General features: G+C 41.1%; 2 protein-coding genes across 5 annotated transcripts in view; one reads left to right on the forward strand and one right to left on the reverse strand.

Moving 5' to 3' along the window:
- Nucleotides 1–11909, forward strand: part of KPNA5 (karyopherin subunit alpha 5) — a 36521-nt gene extending 24612 nt beyond the window's left edge. For 3 of the 4 annotated variants that reach the window (XM_073337123.2, XM_073337121.2, XM_073337122.2), the window contains exon 14: nucleotides 1126–11909. In XM_073337123.2, the coding sequence (XP_073193224.1) occupies nucleotides 1126–1313 (188 nt within the window). In that variant the 3' untranslated portion in view covers nucleotides 1314–11909. The remainder of the gene's footprint in view (nucleotides 1–1125) is intronic. The other variant, XR_012158031.2, reaches the window with a different exon arrangement.
- Nucleotides 5016–12828, reverse strand: FAM162B (family with sequence similarity 162 member B). The gene is made up of 4 exons (XM_073337133.2): nucleotides 12538–12828; nucleotides 10671–10782; nucleotides 6470–6578; nucleotides 5016–6179 (listed from the first exon to the last, which is right to left on the reverse strand). The coding sequence occupies exons 1-4, from the start codon at nucleotides 12692–12694 to the stop codon at nucleotides 6084–6086; spliced, it is 474 nt and encodes a 157-aa protein (XP_073193234.1). The 5' UTR covers nucleotides 12695–12828; the 3' UTR covers nucleotides 5016–6083.
- Between the last annotated feature and the right edge of the window lie 3710 nt (nucleotides 12829–16538).

The raw sequence follows: 16538 nt of genomic DNA on the forward strand, positions 1-16538 counted from the left end.
GATATTCCATTATGCATTTTTCTGTAGAGCAAAGTTTCTGATTTCAGTGAACCTGGGTGTTGGGTTGGGAATTGGGCTGTTAAGATGAAACGGGTAATTCTCTGGTTTACAGAATCCTCTCGCCAATCTAATGTGGAAGCAGAATAATTTCTGGGTCTCATAATGTTAATCAGATGGGGAGAATTAAAGGGATCTAAGATGAATTTGTTCTGCCCTGGCTGTCAAGCTTGCGCCTAAAAGCTTCAGCCCTTACTATTGAGAGGTAAATAACTGGATTAAATAGCACTTTTGGGCTGACTTCCAGAACATACCTGTCAACCATGGGAGAGCAATAAATAAGCTATTCACAACCCATAAGATGTAATAACTACACCCTCACACCACACAAAGATTGAAATTTGTCTAAGAACATTACAAGTTTTCTACCTGTTCCATGTCCATGACTTCAGCCTTTCTTTATTTACCCCTTTAAAAAAGGGCAAGAATAAACCTCTGGTAGGGAAATATAAAGTTAGTCAGAAGCCAGAGTTGTTGAGTATTGGAGGAGGGAAGTTAAGTTCTTTGGAACTGCAACATGGAAATAGGGATATGGGGGGTCTTTGCTGGCAGATTTTTTTATAAATCACCCTGCGTTTGGAATCAATATTGCATACTAATATTTTTTAATTATGTGTAAGTAGATATTTGAGCCTCCTTCTGTTTTGCTTTGTTCACATTCATTTCATATTGTTTATAAACTGTCAAATTGAACTGAAAGGGCAAAATTAAAACTAAGTCTGTAAGTACCTGACTGATGCATTCTCTTATCAGGCTGTTGGGAGTATTTGGCATAGAAGAAATGCACCTTGTTTTTAAAATAATAATCCTGGAATATTCAGGGCTAATGTATGTCAGTGATTTTACAGATTGATGCATTCTGGGTTGTTCTCGAAAGTTCCAGTATATTTCATATTAAAAGCTAATTCTTTGATTTATTCATCACACAATTTAAAGTGGTAGTATTCAAAACACATTTATGTGTTTAACTCTATTTTCATCCTGGCTTTGTATTTCACCTTTAAATCTTTTGGATCTGTTGGATTTAGAGCATGTCTTTTTGTTTTTGTTTTTTCCTTTTAAATTTAGGACTGGATAAAATTGAATTTCTTCAAAGGCATGAAAACCAAGAGATCTACCAGAAGGCTTTTGAACTTATAGAACATTACTTTGGTGTGGAAGAGGAGGATACCAGTATTGCACCTCAGGTGGATGAGAGTCAGCAGCAATTTGTGTTTCAGCAGCAGGAAGCTCCAATGGAAGGATTTCAGCTATAACTATTAAAGTGAAGACAAGGCAAAAATATAAACATTTGCAGCTTTTCAGGGGTCTCCTCTTCATGGCCAAAGTTAGAGGAGAGGTTTGAATGTGTTTTGCAGAACACAGGTAAAGAAGCAGCCCGTGCACTTTTATACTTTTCTGTTAAATACAACTTTTCATTCATTGTTTTTGGTTTGGGGTTTTTTTGTATTTCTGTGCACTTCATATGTTCAGAAACTGTGAGTAATCAAGTCTAATATAAAGGATTATGTGATTTAACAAGAATGGTTAAGTTTGAATAATAACTTCAGTAGGATTTTAGGTAGTTCTGAATTTTTCATGCAATTTCTGCTACTGCAGTAGAGCTGTTGGCAATTGCATTTTGGCAGTAAACTTGACATGCCCAATCTATATCAAATCTACCTCTGAACTGAAGCAAAAAAGTTGCTTCAGAACTAAAGCATGAAATAAAGATGAGCCTGTCAAAAGCTAAATTTAGAATGTGAAAAATATTTATTGTGAAATGTAGTTTTATGCATTATATTTTGCATAGAGCATAAACCAGTGAAATATATTTGTAAGACATTTAAAAGCATAATGCAGATTTTTGTTTAATATATAATGTTTAAATACCAGATGTTGCTTTGAATATGTGACAAAAAGCTGTTCTGCATTTTGTGGTTTTCAAGTTGTAATCAGCAGAGAGTTGGCTCATCAGGTGATGCTGGCTCCTTATTTCAAGCTGCTAAACAGCATTAAAGATAAGCTACAAATAAAATACTTTGCTGTGTAAGCAATTGCTGAAGTTGCCATAGGGATGTTGTGATTGTAAATGAGAGGGGAGGTAATTTGCGCGGTTGTAAATGATAGGGGAGATGGTTTATGTGACTATCTCCATATTAAAATGTGGTAACAATATAAAAGTTTGACAAATCTTGCAATACTTGCCTTTCTTGAAACACTACTTATTTAAACAAAGTTTAGACTACATGTATGTATTGTATTTTTAACCAAATATGCTACTGCTTTTTGGATTTTTTTTTTAAGTCAGATGTCTCCATTTTCTTTATTTTAGACAAGGCTGTAGAAATGTGCCCTGTTATAATCCATCTTGCTGCAATTGGGGGAAAAACAATCTCTTCTCCATTTGATTGAAGGAAAAAGGTTTGCTTTGTTGTAAATATTAAGTATATGAACACCAAAATGAATCTGAAGATGTCTGCTAAATGTTTAATTTCTAAAACACTTAATGTCTGTTTGCTACTACTCAGTAAAAGAAATATATCTAAGAATTTGAAACAGTTCTTCTGTATGCTTTGAAAATCTACATTAGATTTTTTTTTTTAAATATTCAAAATGTCTATACCACACTGCTTGATCTCACTTACCAGTAGCCAGTCTGAATTTGGATTAATGAAAATGTATAATTGTGGTTAAATATATTAGTCAAATATTGTGTTGAAATAATAGTGAAAGCTTTGAGCTATGAAACTATTTAAACCATGTACAATAGTTGAAATTCCAACAGTTAAAATCACTCTTTCCAGGGTAGTGTGCTTGTCACTAAACAAAATGTTGATACCCTGAGAAATCCAAATTAGAGCATGGTATCATTTATATTCCGTGTTCTGGGTTTAAACTGTTTATAAAATGTGCAAATACTGTTTTCAGTTAAAATTCATAAATTTGTTTTACTTTGAGACTATTAAAGCACGATATATTGTGTAGTAGTTTCAAGGTGAGAATTGAAGCAGATTTTATAAGACTAATAGTCAGTGTGACTATTGTATGTATAAGTAGCAAGATGCAATTCAAAAAATGCCTCCTCATTTGAAATTTTTCTCCTGGAAATAAAAGGTCTGATATGAAGAATATAGGAGTGCGGTTACTATAATTCTGTATAAATGAAAGATTTAGCAAATACTTTTTAAACCTAGATTTGTATAGAATACAGCAGGTTTGAATACTATGCACAATGCTGAGCCAAATTTTTCTTATGTTTGAGACTTGTATTTGTGCCCTTTTTTATGATAGTTCGAGACTTTAGTATACTGGCATTTTTGGCATCATCTCTTCAAAGTTCAGGGTAATTATATTGGAAATTTACAGGATTACCAATTAAATGATGATGATGATTTTCAGTGTTCTTTTAGTGCAAGCATAATCCTATAAGTATTCAGGTTACAGGGTATTCCACTGTTTCTTGCAAACATTGTTTTGATATTACATAAGCCAGCTGTGCCTGCTTTTATTTTGAGGACCCCATAGATGCTGCATTTATAAGCCTCCCAGTTAAGCTGAATCTAAATTTAAAAAAAAAAAAACAACCCCAACAACCTACTTAAGACTTGTAAATGGAGGAAACCGGGGCAGGTTCCAAGTATTATACTTATTTGAGAGGATTACTTCATTTTTTTTTGGACATATTATTGTGCATGTCTGAGTGGTTAAAGTGACTGCACTTTATGTATATAAATACAAATTCATGCCTCTGGTATATTCAAAGTAGTGCTTTTAGTTTAAATAGGAACTAAAATTGATGGACTTTGGTTACTAAAAGGGACACTAGTTATTAAATCTCAACATTTGGTTAATCCTAAAATTGTTAAATCTGGCATTTCCTATTATGTTGCTATGTGTGTGTACATCTAAAATCCACCAATCTCACTGGGAACACTATTTTTTTTAAATAGCTATTGTTAATGAATGATCATGGAATAAGAATGTTCTCACAAATTAACAATACCTGTTGTCACAACTGACACTGATTGATTGTTTTCCTAAGCATCACTGATACAATGACGCTGACAGAAAGAAATCAGTTCTGCGCTGTGGAAAGCATTTAGGAGTAGGGGATTGAGCAGGGGCTGTGTTTGCTAAATAGATTTTTTCCATACTGGTTTTATCCAAAAGGCTATTACAAGTTTTGGGGGGTTTGTTTAAATAATAGACACAGTACTAAAGTGTCCCTTTAGTTATGCAGCTTGTTCCAAAAAACGAGTGTTTTTCAAAATAGCATACCATTTGCTCTGTTTGAATTTGAATTCTGACAAGTTAATCTATGCAAATATGCCACGTTTGTTTTAGTTTCTTAAGCTGTTTGACACTAAATCATAACTAATTTTCTACTGAATTTTATCATAGCACTTTTTGTCTTTGAGAACTTTGTTCATACTGCTGTTTAATTTTGTAGTATTTTCTTTAAACACTATTGCTAGCAGCAATCAGAAGAGGAAAACAAAAAATAGTAATAATGTTGGTGCAGAAATAACTTGACTGTAGAACAAGTTTGGAAAATGATCTCTATTGGGTCTATGTGTAAAAGATGCACTATCCTTTTTCCTCCATGTAAATTACCTCCGTTGGGTTTTTGTCTTACAAAAATTAAATCATAAGATTGAAGTGAGACTTTTTTTAAAGTGCAAATTGATATGCAGGGTAAAATGCCTGCTGCTTAGCATGAAACTAGTGCAAAAGTTAATTGAAATCTTAAATGAGACATTTTTCATTCTCACTCATGGCATTATGGTTTGATGTAATGTATGAATCTAAAATGCCTATATTGACTTTAAGTAGAGTGATGGTGCATCTTTTAATCCAGACTGGAGGCCCATTATTGTGTATCTATACAAACCAACACACGAAAAGTATGCAATATTATGGAATGTTTCAATTCAGAAAACTATACAAAAACTAATAAAAGCTATTTTACAGTGGTGAGTGTATTCATTAGTATTCTAAAATTAGTCCTGATTCTTAGAAAATAGCAAAATACAATCTCTATACTAACGTAAGAGCTGAATTCAGTAAAAACTGTGGCTGACTTCCATACTATAGAATACTGTGCCATGCTAGAAAAATCAGCTTTTGGAGAGGGGTTAAACAAAATATTGCATGAAGTGACTTTTAAAACTAGCCTTGAAAATATCTCCTCCTTAAGCATCACATGCCTCTGACCATCACCATCCTTTCTTCATTTGTAAAATTAATTTAATGGGAGTTCCCAAGAGTTTTCAGAGGAGAAGTCTGTAGAGACTAAAATGCTGCCTATTGTTTGAGTTTGCAAAATAACTAAGTAAACTTTAGTGAGACAAGGTGGGTTAGGTAATATATTTTATTGGACCAACTTCTGTTGGTGAGAGAGACAAGCTTTTGAGGTTGGTCCAATGAAAGAGATTACCTCTCCGACCCTGTCTCTCTAATATCTGGTACTAACACAGGTACAACGTTGAGTGAGTAAACTGTGTCAGTTCAGCCTGGTCTAATAAACGAGATTCAACAGAGATACTGTAGTGATGCTATTCATTTTTCCAACTACGTAGTCACTGGCTTCCCTAGTATTTAAATGACTTGTGGCTTGCATAATTTTTTGAGTATGCTTTAATTTTGTGTCTATAGAAAAATGTCCAGAATCAAGATCTAGCAGGAAGAGATTTCAGGTCAGGGTTGGTGATGTATGTTGTCTTTGTGGACAGTTACATATTTTTATCAAATTGAGGCAAAAAAAATAAAGCCTCTTGAAACTGGAATTATTAGAACTTTCTAAAGATTTGAACTGACCTTGGTCATCTGCTGCAAGGACTGAAAATATCTCTGTGTAACATAGAAAAAGACACCCTATTCCCTTCCCTCCCAACATTTTTTTGAGTGCAACATTGTTGGGCTCCAATGTGTTGATGTTTTAACATAGCAGTCTGCTAACTAGTTAGACCGTCACTAATTATGCCAAGTAATGTTTTTTGTAGTGTTTGCTCCTACTAGCAAATCCACAGTTTTTAGTAGAAATATTATTTAGTCTTAGATTCTGCTGATATTGCAGCCTCTTCACGCCACTTGGCTTTCTTTGCTAGGTTCCAGCTTGTTAGGGACTCATGGTGTTCAGCCTGCAAAAATAAAACATAGGCTTAAGATTGTGAATCACTAAATTACACTTAAGAAAAACCTTGCATCATGGTAGCAGCTAACGTTTTTCTTATGCTTTATGAATACAGGTTTGTGGAAGGAGTGTTACCTAAAATACATAAATTTGATTTAAATTTTAGTCACTAGCAACAATTTTTATATATATATAAATAAATATATATAAAAAAATAAGTTCCATCAATATTTACAAGATTTTTATATTATATTTAATTATCTCCTTGTTGTTAAAAATACATGGCAATATACCCACCCTTCTAGCTGATGCAATCACAGCAAAGCAAGCGATAATTGTGAGTCCAATCATTAGATAACAGGCTTTTACTCGAGCTTTGTTTCTTGCAATGTCCAGCATTTCTGGCCTACAAGTAAAATTGCATTGAACAAAATTAGCATGAAACCTCAAGAAGTTCATTTAGCACACCACAGATATAACTTTGGTTGATTTTTTTTAACAGAAATGAAATTTCCAGCGGCTAATACGTGACCATTGTGGGCTTGGCATGTATTACTGGGCGTTGTCTGTCTATTGACTCTTTTTTGCACTGTAGGACCTAATCCATCTCTAGTTGTAAACAATGCAAGATGGATTTGAGATTCTTGATCTTTCCTAGAACTATTTGCAATGTTTGAGATAAGCAGGGTGTAAACAACATTTAAAGTTATTGGTCGATAGTGATGTGGTGAATTTCAAATACTTCCACAGATATGAAAGAACTCTGTTAGAAGGGAACTGACATTGCTTGATGTGAGGAGTTCTCTTGACTATTCCGAAATAGGTATATTAGTTGTAATACCTAAACAGCACTTCAAAAACTGCTTAAAGTTTTGACTGTATCCAATCTACTATAGATCTGGGATTTCACAATATTTCTTACGTTAATAAAACTGATCAGTTTCACACTATCATGGGTTTTAGTCTTGTGCATCACCTGTTTATTTTTAAAAGGATAATTTTGGTATTAAATTAGCACAGGCAACATTTACATGCTTTCACAGTTTTGCATGCCTAAAAAAGAGCAGACCATGCTGGCCATGTCAGAGGTAGTGTGATTTGTTGTCTAGAGCATAGTCAGGTCTTTCCTTGAAAGCTGTTTGCCACACTTACATTCAAATACAGCTCTTTACCTGCCAAAAAAACCCAGCACCCTCTTTCATCCTTATCCTGGCTTTCAACAATCCCACCCCCTGCTTCAGATCTCCCCTATCACTTGCTGGTTCTCTCCTTGTTCTCAATGTGTGCATTCCTGATTTTAGCTTTCTCTGATTTCTAGTTCCTGAAGTAATTGGGAACCACTAGTGGACCATGAACTAAACACATGCTGGGAAGCAGAAAAACAGAGAATCTCTCCAAACCACACACGAATGATCTCCCAAGCTTGGTTTCACCCTTTTGCCTGCTGGATACGAGGCCTGGAAACAGTATTCTAAAGATTACCCTTGCATCTGCAGGATCGGAAATCATAGGGTTAGAAAGGACTATAAATGTCATCTAGCCTAGTGGTTCTCAAACTTATTTGATAGCACCCTCCTCTTTGTCTGTAGTAATTTATGCCACTGCCCTCCCACCTCTTACCACACCCAGCTTTGAAGGCAGAGCAGAGATCAGCTACTGGCCGGGCACCCAGCTCTCAAGGCAACGCCATTGCCAGTTGCACAGAATTAAGGGTGGCAATACCATACCATGCCACACTTACTACTTTGCAGCTGCTTTCCGCGGTGCTGCCTTCAGAACTGGGTGCCCATCCAGCAGCTGCCACTTTTCTAAAGCTTCTCATGCCCCCTCATCCACCAGAATACATTCCTGCCCCCCGCCCCATTTTGAGAACCTGTGATTTAGTCTAACCCCTTGCCACAATACAGGATTTGCTGTGTCTAAACCATCCAGTTCCGTCTGTTCACTTTTTGCATTAAATGGTCTTAAAATTCAGTTTAGTTTTAATTGGCTCATTTAAAAAAAAAAAGTTCTAAAAGACATCCCATATGAAAAGACACTTTTTTTAAAACTACATCTAATGAGCTTAGACTACAATATTAGACGTTCCCTGCAAAAAATAACAACCCTGTGAAGTGCACAAACACGAGAACCTGACAGCATTACTAGCAGACAAAGCATTTGGTAACAAGCTCTGCCAAAATCTACCTTAATATAGAACATTTTTAAAAGGGAAAGGGTATAGTGAAATTGTGGGGCCTGCGGTGCTTCCCTTCAGCCCATAAAACCTACACCACACACAATGGCAAATCTTACAAACAACTGAGCTAACCCTCATTTACAGTAATGAGTTGAGGGTGTAATGCACTTCTAAGGGAGCTGTCAGGGCTTGAGGTTTGATCATCAGTGTGAGGATACTGTAGCTGTATTTCATAATGCTAAACACATTAGGTATGAGAGATCAAAACCAGACTAGCGCATAAAACTATTAATCTAGGATCCATTTGAAGCAGCAGAAGCTGAAATATAAATGCATTATTTGTCTGCCTTAATTCCTTAATCATATTTCACAATGCACTAATTGAAGCTGTTCTGAAGCAGAATCCCAGTTCCTACCTGCTTTCTGCCACTGTTTCAAGGAAACAGACCTAATTATGGTTTTCTGTAGTCTTTCATTAAGGACTGTATCCCTCAATCCTTACTCAAGTCAAACTCCTACTGAAATCAGTGGAGATTTGTTTAAACAAATCTTGAATAAGGACTGCAGGATTTGGTCCTTAATGCCAAATATCTTACAGGAGCAGATTTTACTCACATGTAACATTTGCTTTGCCATTGCAAAGGGCCATTTGGATAGCTAATCATTTTCATTTTTCATTGCTTTACATTTGAATCTTCCGAAAACACTTATTACATTGCTCTCCTATTTCTCTCTAAAGGATAACTCTCTTGTACTGAAGACTGAGTGTGAATCTTTGGCCCTGCTGAAGTCATGGAAATTTTGCCATGGACTTCAAGAGGTCAGGATTTCTCAGTAAGGGAGGAAATTCTGACAAGAGTAAGATGAGTAGGGAACAGCCATGGGATTAGTATTAGACAAAAGTTGGGGCTATAGTTGCTTGCAGAGATGCTATTGCTTATTTTCTCAGTTGCAATAGGAATGAAACTAGGGAACAAAGGAAACCTCCTGGAGTCATCCTTGAAACTATATCTTGATAAAGTTCAATATGTTATATATGGCCAAGCAAGGATGAAGGCTGATGATGAAAAGTACAGTTCTGTGGATGAGTTACATTTTGTGTCTATGAGGCTGAGGAATAAACATTAATGTTACATGAACTTCACATTTCTATTTACTTGGGGAGGGAAAAGGGAGAAGAATTGTCAGTGACGTGAACTGAGCTGGTGGTGGTTAGAGGGGGAGCAATATTGTGGCATCAAGACTTACTCTCAGGGTATTCAGTATTGTCCTAGAAGTAACCTCTTCCAAAGTTGGTCTTTTTGTTTTGTTTTTTTTTAAGCAGGCAGTAAGTATATATTTCTCTCTCTCCTCCCACCCTCTTTCTCAAATACTTCTTTGCCTTGTCATAAAGTGTATTGAATGGATGATCACTAAATGATAACATCAAACAAGTTAGAAGATATATTTTGTTTATATAGTCTGTAAACAGAAAATACTGTTTACTGACTGATACAGTCTTCCTCTGATTACACATTAGATAAACCAAGCAAATAAACAAGCTGGTCTGTAAATATAACCAAAGCTCAAACCACTACCGCACTTAGGGCCAAATCCTGTCCATCTTGCTCGGGGACGTAGTTCTATTTACTTCTGATGATGATGATGATGAGCACCAGGTCTTGACTCTTAAACTGTAAAATCATCTAAAAATGCCTGAAATCCTCAAGGGAAACTTATGGGGGAGGGAGAGATCTGGAAAACTTTTAGCCATTGGTTTTATATTTTAGCATTTTGAGTTTTCCAAATTCCAGAGATCATATATTGTTGAAGGTTTAATGCCCTTCTCTCATGCTCTGATGATTACACCTAGCCTTGTTTGGATGTACAGTATTAACTCTTTTGATAGTATGTGCTTGTCTTCTCTTGGAAATTCTGTCATGATGGTCATGCTAACAAGCATCTGGCCACAAATAAGGGGCTGCTCAGTGAAGGAGCCAGTTCTGTCTCAAGAATCCACCACAATAGGATACAAGACTCAATCCCTCAGCAGCCACCTTACTCCCAGCAAGTGAGAATACAATGGCAACCTGAGGTGAAAATGGAGCTGGGACCTAATAGTGAGACTAGAAGCCACTGGGTCGGTGGGAGAGAGGAGGCGATATGGAAGCAGAGGAAGAGGGGGCACAGCATCTCATCGTCCCTTATGTCTGTCTTGTAATTTTTCATTGACCTTTCAAATGTAAAACGTTGACAGGTTCAAACTTTTGGGTCAGTTTGAAAAGGAGGAACCCTCTTTTCATCCCAGTAAGCCTCAGTAGGAACCAATGATGCACTTACGGGATCCTTGAGGGAATCTCTTCTTCAGTCTTGAAGCGTCCTGTCCACATGAGGATTTTTTTGTCAAAGTTGGAAGGTTTGTAACTACCTGGTACTTTGTACATCTTCTCGGCTGAAAGATGAACCAGAGAAAAGCACCTCATCACTTTGTGCACTGGAGAGGTAATGGGATTGGGAAAGAGTGTCCCTAGCCATGGTCCATCTCTATTACTGGATTCTGGTAAAGACCTTAACCTTTACTCTTGAGTAACCTTCTTTCCTGTGCCTCAAATCACCTATGTTCTCTATGTTTGCAGTGGTGATGTGGCCAAGAAGGTCCCAGGATACTAGAGAGACAAAATGGGTGAGGTAATGTCTTTTACTATACCAACTGCTGTTGCTGAAAGAGCTTGGAAGAGTTCAGTGTAACTCAAAAGCTTGTCTCTCATATTTTGGGTCACACTTGTGGATCTGGGTAGAAACTGGATCTACCTGGAATCTGCTGATTTTTGTACCCATGTCCCTGAATTGTACCATCAACCTAAAGATCAAGTCTGCCTGCTCCTATTGTACCTCAGAAATCTAAACCCTGCTGCACCATGGCACATGAGTATTGTAAAACTTCACTTCCGCACCTGACTCCAGCCTCAGCCCAGAAAAAGTTTAGGTGCTCCCATTCCAACAAAACCATCCAGATGTTAATTCAGCCTGGGTGTATGACACAGCTGCTTGAACCTGGATCTGGTAACTGGATCCTGCAAGACTTTGGCCTCAGTCACCTAAATTCCACAGTTTAACATGAGAACATGTTCAGCTGTTTCTGCTCCATCTTAAAAATCCAGCCCCAGTAGCATCCCACTGTATCAGCACCTTAAACTAGATATTCAGATTGAGGCTTGGGAGCCACAATTGGCTCTTTAATGTGTTTCTTGTCTTTGCAGGACATATTAAAAAAAAATATGATTTAATTATTAACCCAACAGGCTGCTTTTAATATGTTGTTAACCAACTGTAAAATACTTGCTTAGGCATTTTGCTGTGAGAATAAAGTGTGTGTGTATGTGCGTGCGAGGGGGTAAATGACCCAATGAATTCACACTACAGTGGCTCTTGGATAATGTTGCTATTGCTAATTTGGCTCCTGAACCACTGGGGTCCCACTACCACTGCCTTAAAAGTTCAGATCAAGCTGCTGTATCTTGGCAAATTTTGGTCACAACTCCATAAATGACAGGTTTCAGAGTAGCAGCCGTGATAGTCTGTATTCGCAAAAAGAAAAGGAGTACTTGTGGCACCTTAGAGACTAACCCATTTATTTGAGCATAAGCTTTCGTGAGCTACAGCTCACTGAATGCATCCGATGAAGTGAGCTGTAGCTCAGGAAAGCTCATGCTCAAATAAATGGGTTAGTCTCTAAGGTGCTACACGTCCTCCTTTTCTTTTTGCAAACTCCATAAATGTTACCCTCAAACTCGAGAACAAATGCTTCTACTGCTCCACCAGGAAAAGGTAGCCCTATGCCATTTCCTCCTGGGGCAGGTCGGAGGTGGTTTTATGGGGGACCCGGGGGGCGGGGGAGTAGCCTTGTTCTCTGTGTTAATGGTACAATTTGGGGGCTTGGGTCCAAACCTTGGCTGGATCGAGGCGCCTCCAGCGTTTATTCACCCCCCCCCCCCCCCCCCGCCTTACTGGCCTGAAGGAGAAGGGAGAGCCGGAGTGCTGCAAACGCCCCGCCAGGACACGTCCCAGCGGGGAGCCCCTGGTGCTTGCCAGGGCCCTGGGGTGGGGTGCAGCGGAGCGGGTGCAAGCAGCCTGCCAGCCGGAGGGAGGGAGGGAGGGTCTCTGTGAGTCACAGCACAGGGGAGCCCCGGGCTCCCCGTTTACTCACCCGAGCTGATGGCCCCCGGGCTGCGGTTGTGGGCGCTGCTGGAGGAAGCTGCAGTGGCCGCGATCCCACGGGCTGCCGGCCGGAGCAGGGGGGCGTGCAGCTGCCCTTCGGCCAGGAGCCGGCCCAGGCAGACCCGGCTCCTAGCTGCCGCCAGCATAGCGAGGACCCCGCTGCTTGGCTGAGGCGGCTGAGGCAGGGCAGGCAAAGCGAAGAGGGGACCCCGCACCCCTGCCGTCCCCAGAGCAACCGGTACCAGCTCCAGCCCCTCGCAGCCTCCCTGCGCCCGCCCCCTCCTCTGGGCCGGGGAGCGCCAGCAGCTCTTCCCAGCCTCTGCCCCCACACCGCTCGCTAGCCCAGCTCAGGGCTGCAGCCCCCTCGCGATCTGCCTCCTCCCTCCAGCCCAGCGAACTTCACCAGGCTCCCAGGCACTTGCCTCCCCCTCCGCCCCCCCGTCCCATAATCCCCCCCTTGGGAAACTGCGAGTCCCAGCTGCTGCAGCTCTGGTCCAGCATCAAGTGGCTGGTGCTTCCCTCTCCCCCCTTGGGAAATGCCGCTACGACTTCTCTCATCTCCTATGCAGGAAGGAGGGAGGGAGCTGCTTCTCTTCGCTCAGTATGGTGACCCATCTCCATCTGCCTGCCCCCTGGGCCGGGAAGGCTGACTTCTTACCTGCTACCCCCTCAAACTGCTGCCCCCAGCGAGTCTCTCATTTCTGCTCCGATGAGCTGGATCTGATGGGTGCGAGAAGCCAGGGAAGATTTTGCTTCTGGCTGGGCCAGGGCTGAGAGGCCTGATCCAGGCTGGCAAAGTGTGAAGGAGAGAGAAACATCCATCACACTGGTAAAAGTGTGTGGTCAGAAAATACTTCACACCAATGTGGTGGGATAGATCCATTGTAAATTAGCAAACGGGGGTGGGGTGGGGGGAGGGGAGGAAGGGAGACATAAAGTCAGTGCCTGCATATCAGACTTCCCTCTTGTCAGTCATGAAGTATCATGTAGCTGCCCCAGTGTGCACAGTGCCTGAAAAAATGGAGGCCTGATTCTTGAATGGCGCTGTTAGATGCAACCACAGTTCAAATAATAACAGTGGATCCTGTCCCTGCACATAGTCTCACTGCTGCCATTCTAGGAAAATGCCAACACCAGCACAAATAAAGGGTTTGCCAACATGAGAACTCATCATGTTCCGATACGCAGAAATGACCAACAAGAAAATGTAGATGTTCTGTTTAAAAGGGACTCATAAATCACCTTCTTGTGCCAGTGCAGTGTGCAAAGCCAACAGCTAATTTTCAGAAGCTTCAAAAAGTATCAGGGCTAAGCTCAATGTTGCTAAATTATGTTTCTAGTCCTTTGCCATGTAAAAATGACCTTGTGACTGAAAGTTAACAGACTGCAGGGACGGAAAACTCGTCATGGATTTTTCCTAAAGATCCTGGATTATTCATTGTACCCCTTCTACCACCCACATCTGGCCTTTGTCGCTCTATGAATCCCGTGGTCACAGGTCCCTCAGTCATTGGAAGGAACCCCACCAGTTTGTGGCTGAGGGAGGTAGTACCATGCATGCTGTAACTAATAGCAACATTGCTGCTTCATGCAGCCTCCCAGCAGAATTGATGCAATTCCTTGTGTAGGGGCATTCCTGGGAGAAAGCGGGGAGCTCTCTATATCCTGGTAGTCCTATTGCCAGGACAGTCCCTTTGGGGCAACAGGCAGCTTGGCATAGTTTAGAGCAGCCCTGAGGCTGTAGGGACCAAAGTGCCTCTTGCCTGCCCCAGGATTGGGGGAACTCAAAGATGGCACAAAGCCACTTTCCTTTTCACCCCTACTCCTCAGTGAGTGCAGCTCTCTAGACTAGAGAATCTAGCCCCTGGTACACCAGGGTGTTATAATTCTGGCTGCTTTATGATAGCAACCTTAGGGAACTCTTGAACACTTCAGGGTGCGGTAAATAGCCTTTTTCTTCACTTCGCTGTTTATAGGGGAATGTAAGGCTTCACATGTCTTTCCTGTGGTATCTTCACCTAATAAAAAAACAGAGAATAGTTTCCACATAGAAAGCAGTATGTTTAGTACTTCCTGCACAGAAAACCATCTGCTCTATATCATGGATGGGAGGAGGAGTTTTTTGTTTTATTCCCTGGGCATGCACAGACTACATTATTTGTGTCCAAACTCACGTACATCCTAAAAGCAGCCCAGTATGTCCAAGTGCCCTTTGCAAAAATGGGAGATGGGTTGAAAATGCAGCTGAGGAAGTGACATGGATTTTGCATTATTTTGTTCCTTGCAGAATTTCCTCATGTAGTTTTCCTCACAATTTGCTGCAGAAGTAAACTATTTCTCTCCATTTTATGGCACACTAACTTTTTCTTCAGATGTGCTGCAAATGGAACAGCATTGCAAGATCCAAGGACCTCCTGGTCAGCCATGATGGTGCATCGCTTCCACTAGGAATTTTGACAGCAAAAGTTTTTGTTTGTTTGTTTTTAAAAAAGCTGCCAGTGGAAGATGCCCAGGGATCTTTTGTACCAGGAATTTCTGTTGCTTGAATCAAATTAATCATATGTTCCACTGCTGTGCATATTTTTCATTCATTTGGCTCCATTTGGGAAGTCCTCTGGCAGCCAGAGCGGAGCGGGAAAGTTGTGCCTGAATGAAACCACCCCCCTGATTCCATCTGCCCCCTTGCTCTAGCAAACTTGCATGCTACATCTCTTTCCTCACATTTTTTACATTAGAATCCAGTGCTGGTAGCAGAAAGAGATGTGGAACAAACCATTTTCATTTTTCAATACAAAGCTGAATCAATATGTCCCATATGCTACTATCGCATATATCACTATTTCTAGGATATCACCACTTTTCTCAAGGCTCAAAAATGCAAATTCGAATGAAATACTTCACAATTTATTCCAGATAAGTACTTTTTCCGCTTTTACGATGCTTGACAGAGCAAAGAGGTGTGCTATAATTGCAGGGACCTCAGGCAGTGGTAGTAGGGTTGCCAACTTTCTATTTGCACAAAACCAAACACCCTTGCCTCACCCCATGCCCCGCCCCTCATCCAAGTCCCTGTCCTGCCCCTTCTCTGAAGCCCCGCCCCCACTCACTCCATTTTCTGCCACCCATCACTCGCTTTCCCCACCCTCACTTGCTCATTTTCTCTAGGCTTGCTCAGGGGGTTGGAGTGTCGGGGGGGTGAGGGCTCTGGCTTGGGGTGCGGGCTCTGGTGTGGGGCCAAGGTGAGGGATTTGGGATACAAGAGGGGGCTCGGGGCTGAGGGGTTCAGAGTGAGGGAGGAGGCTCCAGGCTGGGATGGGGGGTTGGAGTGGGGGTGTGTGTGAGGGCTCCAGCTGAGGGTGCAGACTTGGGGTGGGGCTGGGGATGAGGGGTTTGGGCTGCAGGTCGGTACTCTGGGCTGGGACCAAGGGGTTCAGCGGGTGAGAGGGGGATCAGGACTAGGGCAGGGGTTTGGGGCCGGGGAGGGGGGCAGGGGAGCAGGGGGTCTGTGGAGCCAGTGCTTGGGGTGGAAGGCAGCCTGCAGAGCCCCCTGGCTGCTCCACGCATAGGAGCTGGAAGCGAGACATGCTACTGCTTCCATGAGCCGCACGGAGCCACGGTAGGCTGGGAGCCTGCCTTATCCCTGCTGCACCGCCGACCGGCCAGATGCCTGGCAACCCTATGTGGTAGCCCAAGTGGTAGCACCTCGCTTTCTTATATTCTTTGCCTGTGGGACGCACCAATTTGGTCTAGCTCAAGCTATTAGGCTCATTTGAGGGGTATCTGGGTGAAATTTAATGGCCTGTGATATACAGGAAGTCAGACTACGTGGTCTAATGGGACCTTTAGTCCTTAAACTCTGTGAAATTATGGAATATCTGTTGTATTTTTAAAAGTTACAATTTACACATGTAGTACTAATTAATATCCCTAATCAACTGAAACAAATATATGTGGATTTTAGAAGAAATGGGAAAGAAATCACTGCAAACA

The sequence above is a fragment of the Lepidochelys kempii genome, chromosome 3 (assembly GCF_965140285.1).
Source record: "Lepidochelys kempii isolate rLepKem1 chromosome 3, rLepKem1.hap1, whole genome shotgun sequence".
NCBI lineage: Eukaryota > Metazoa > Chordata > Testudines > Cheloniidae > Lepidochelys > Lepidochelys kempii.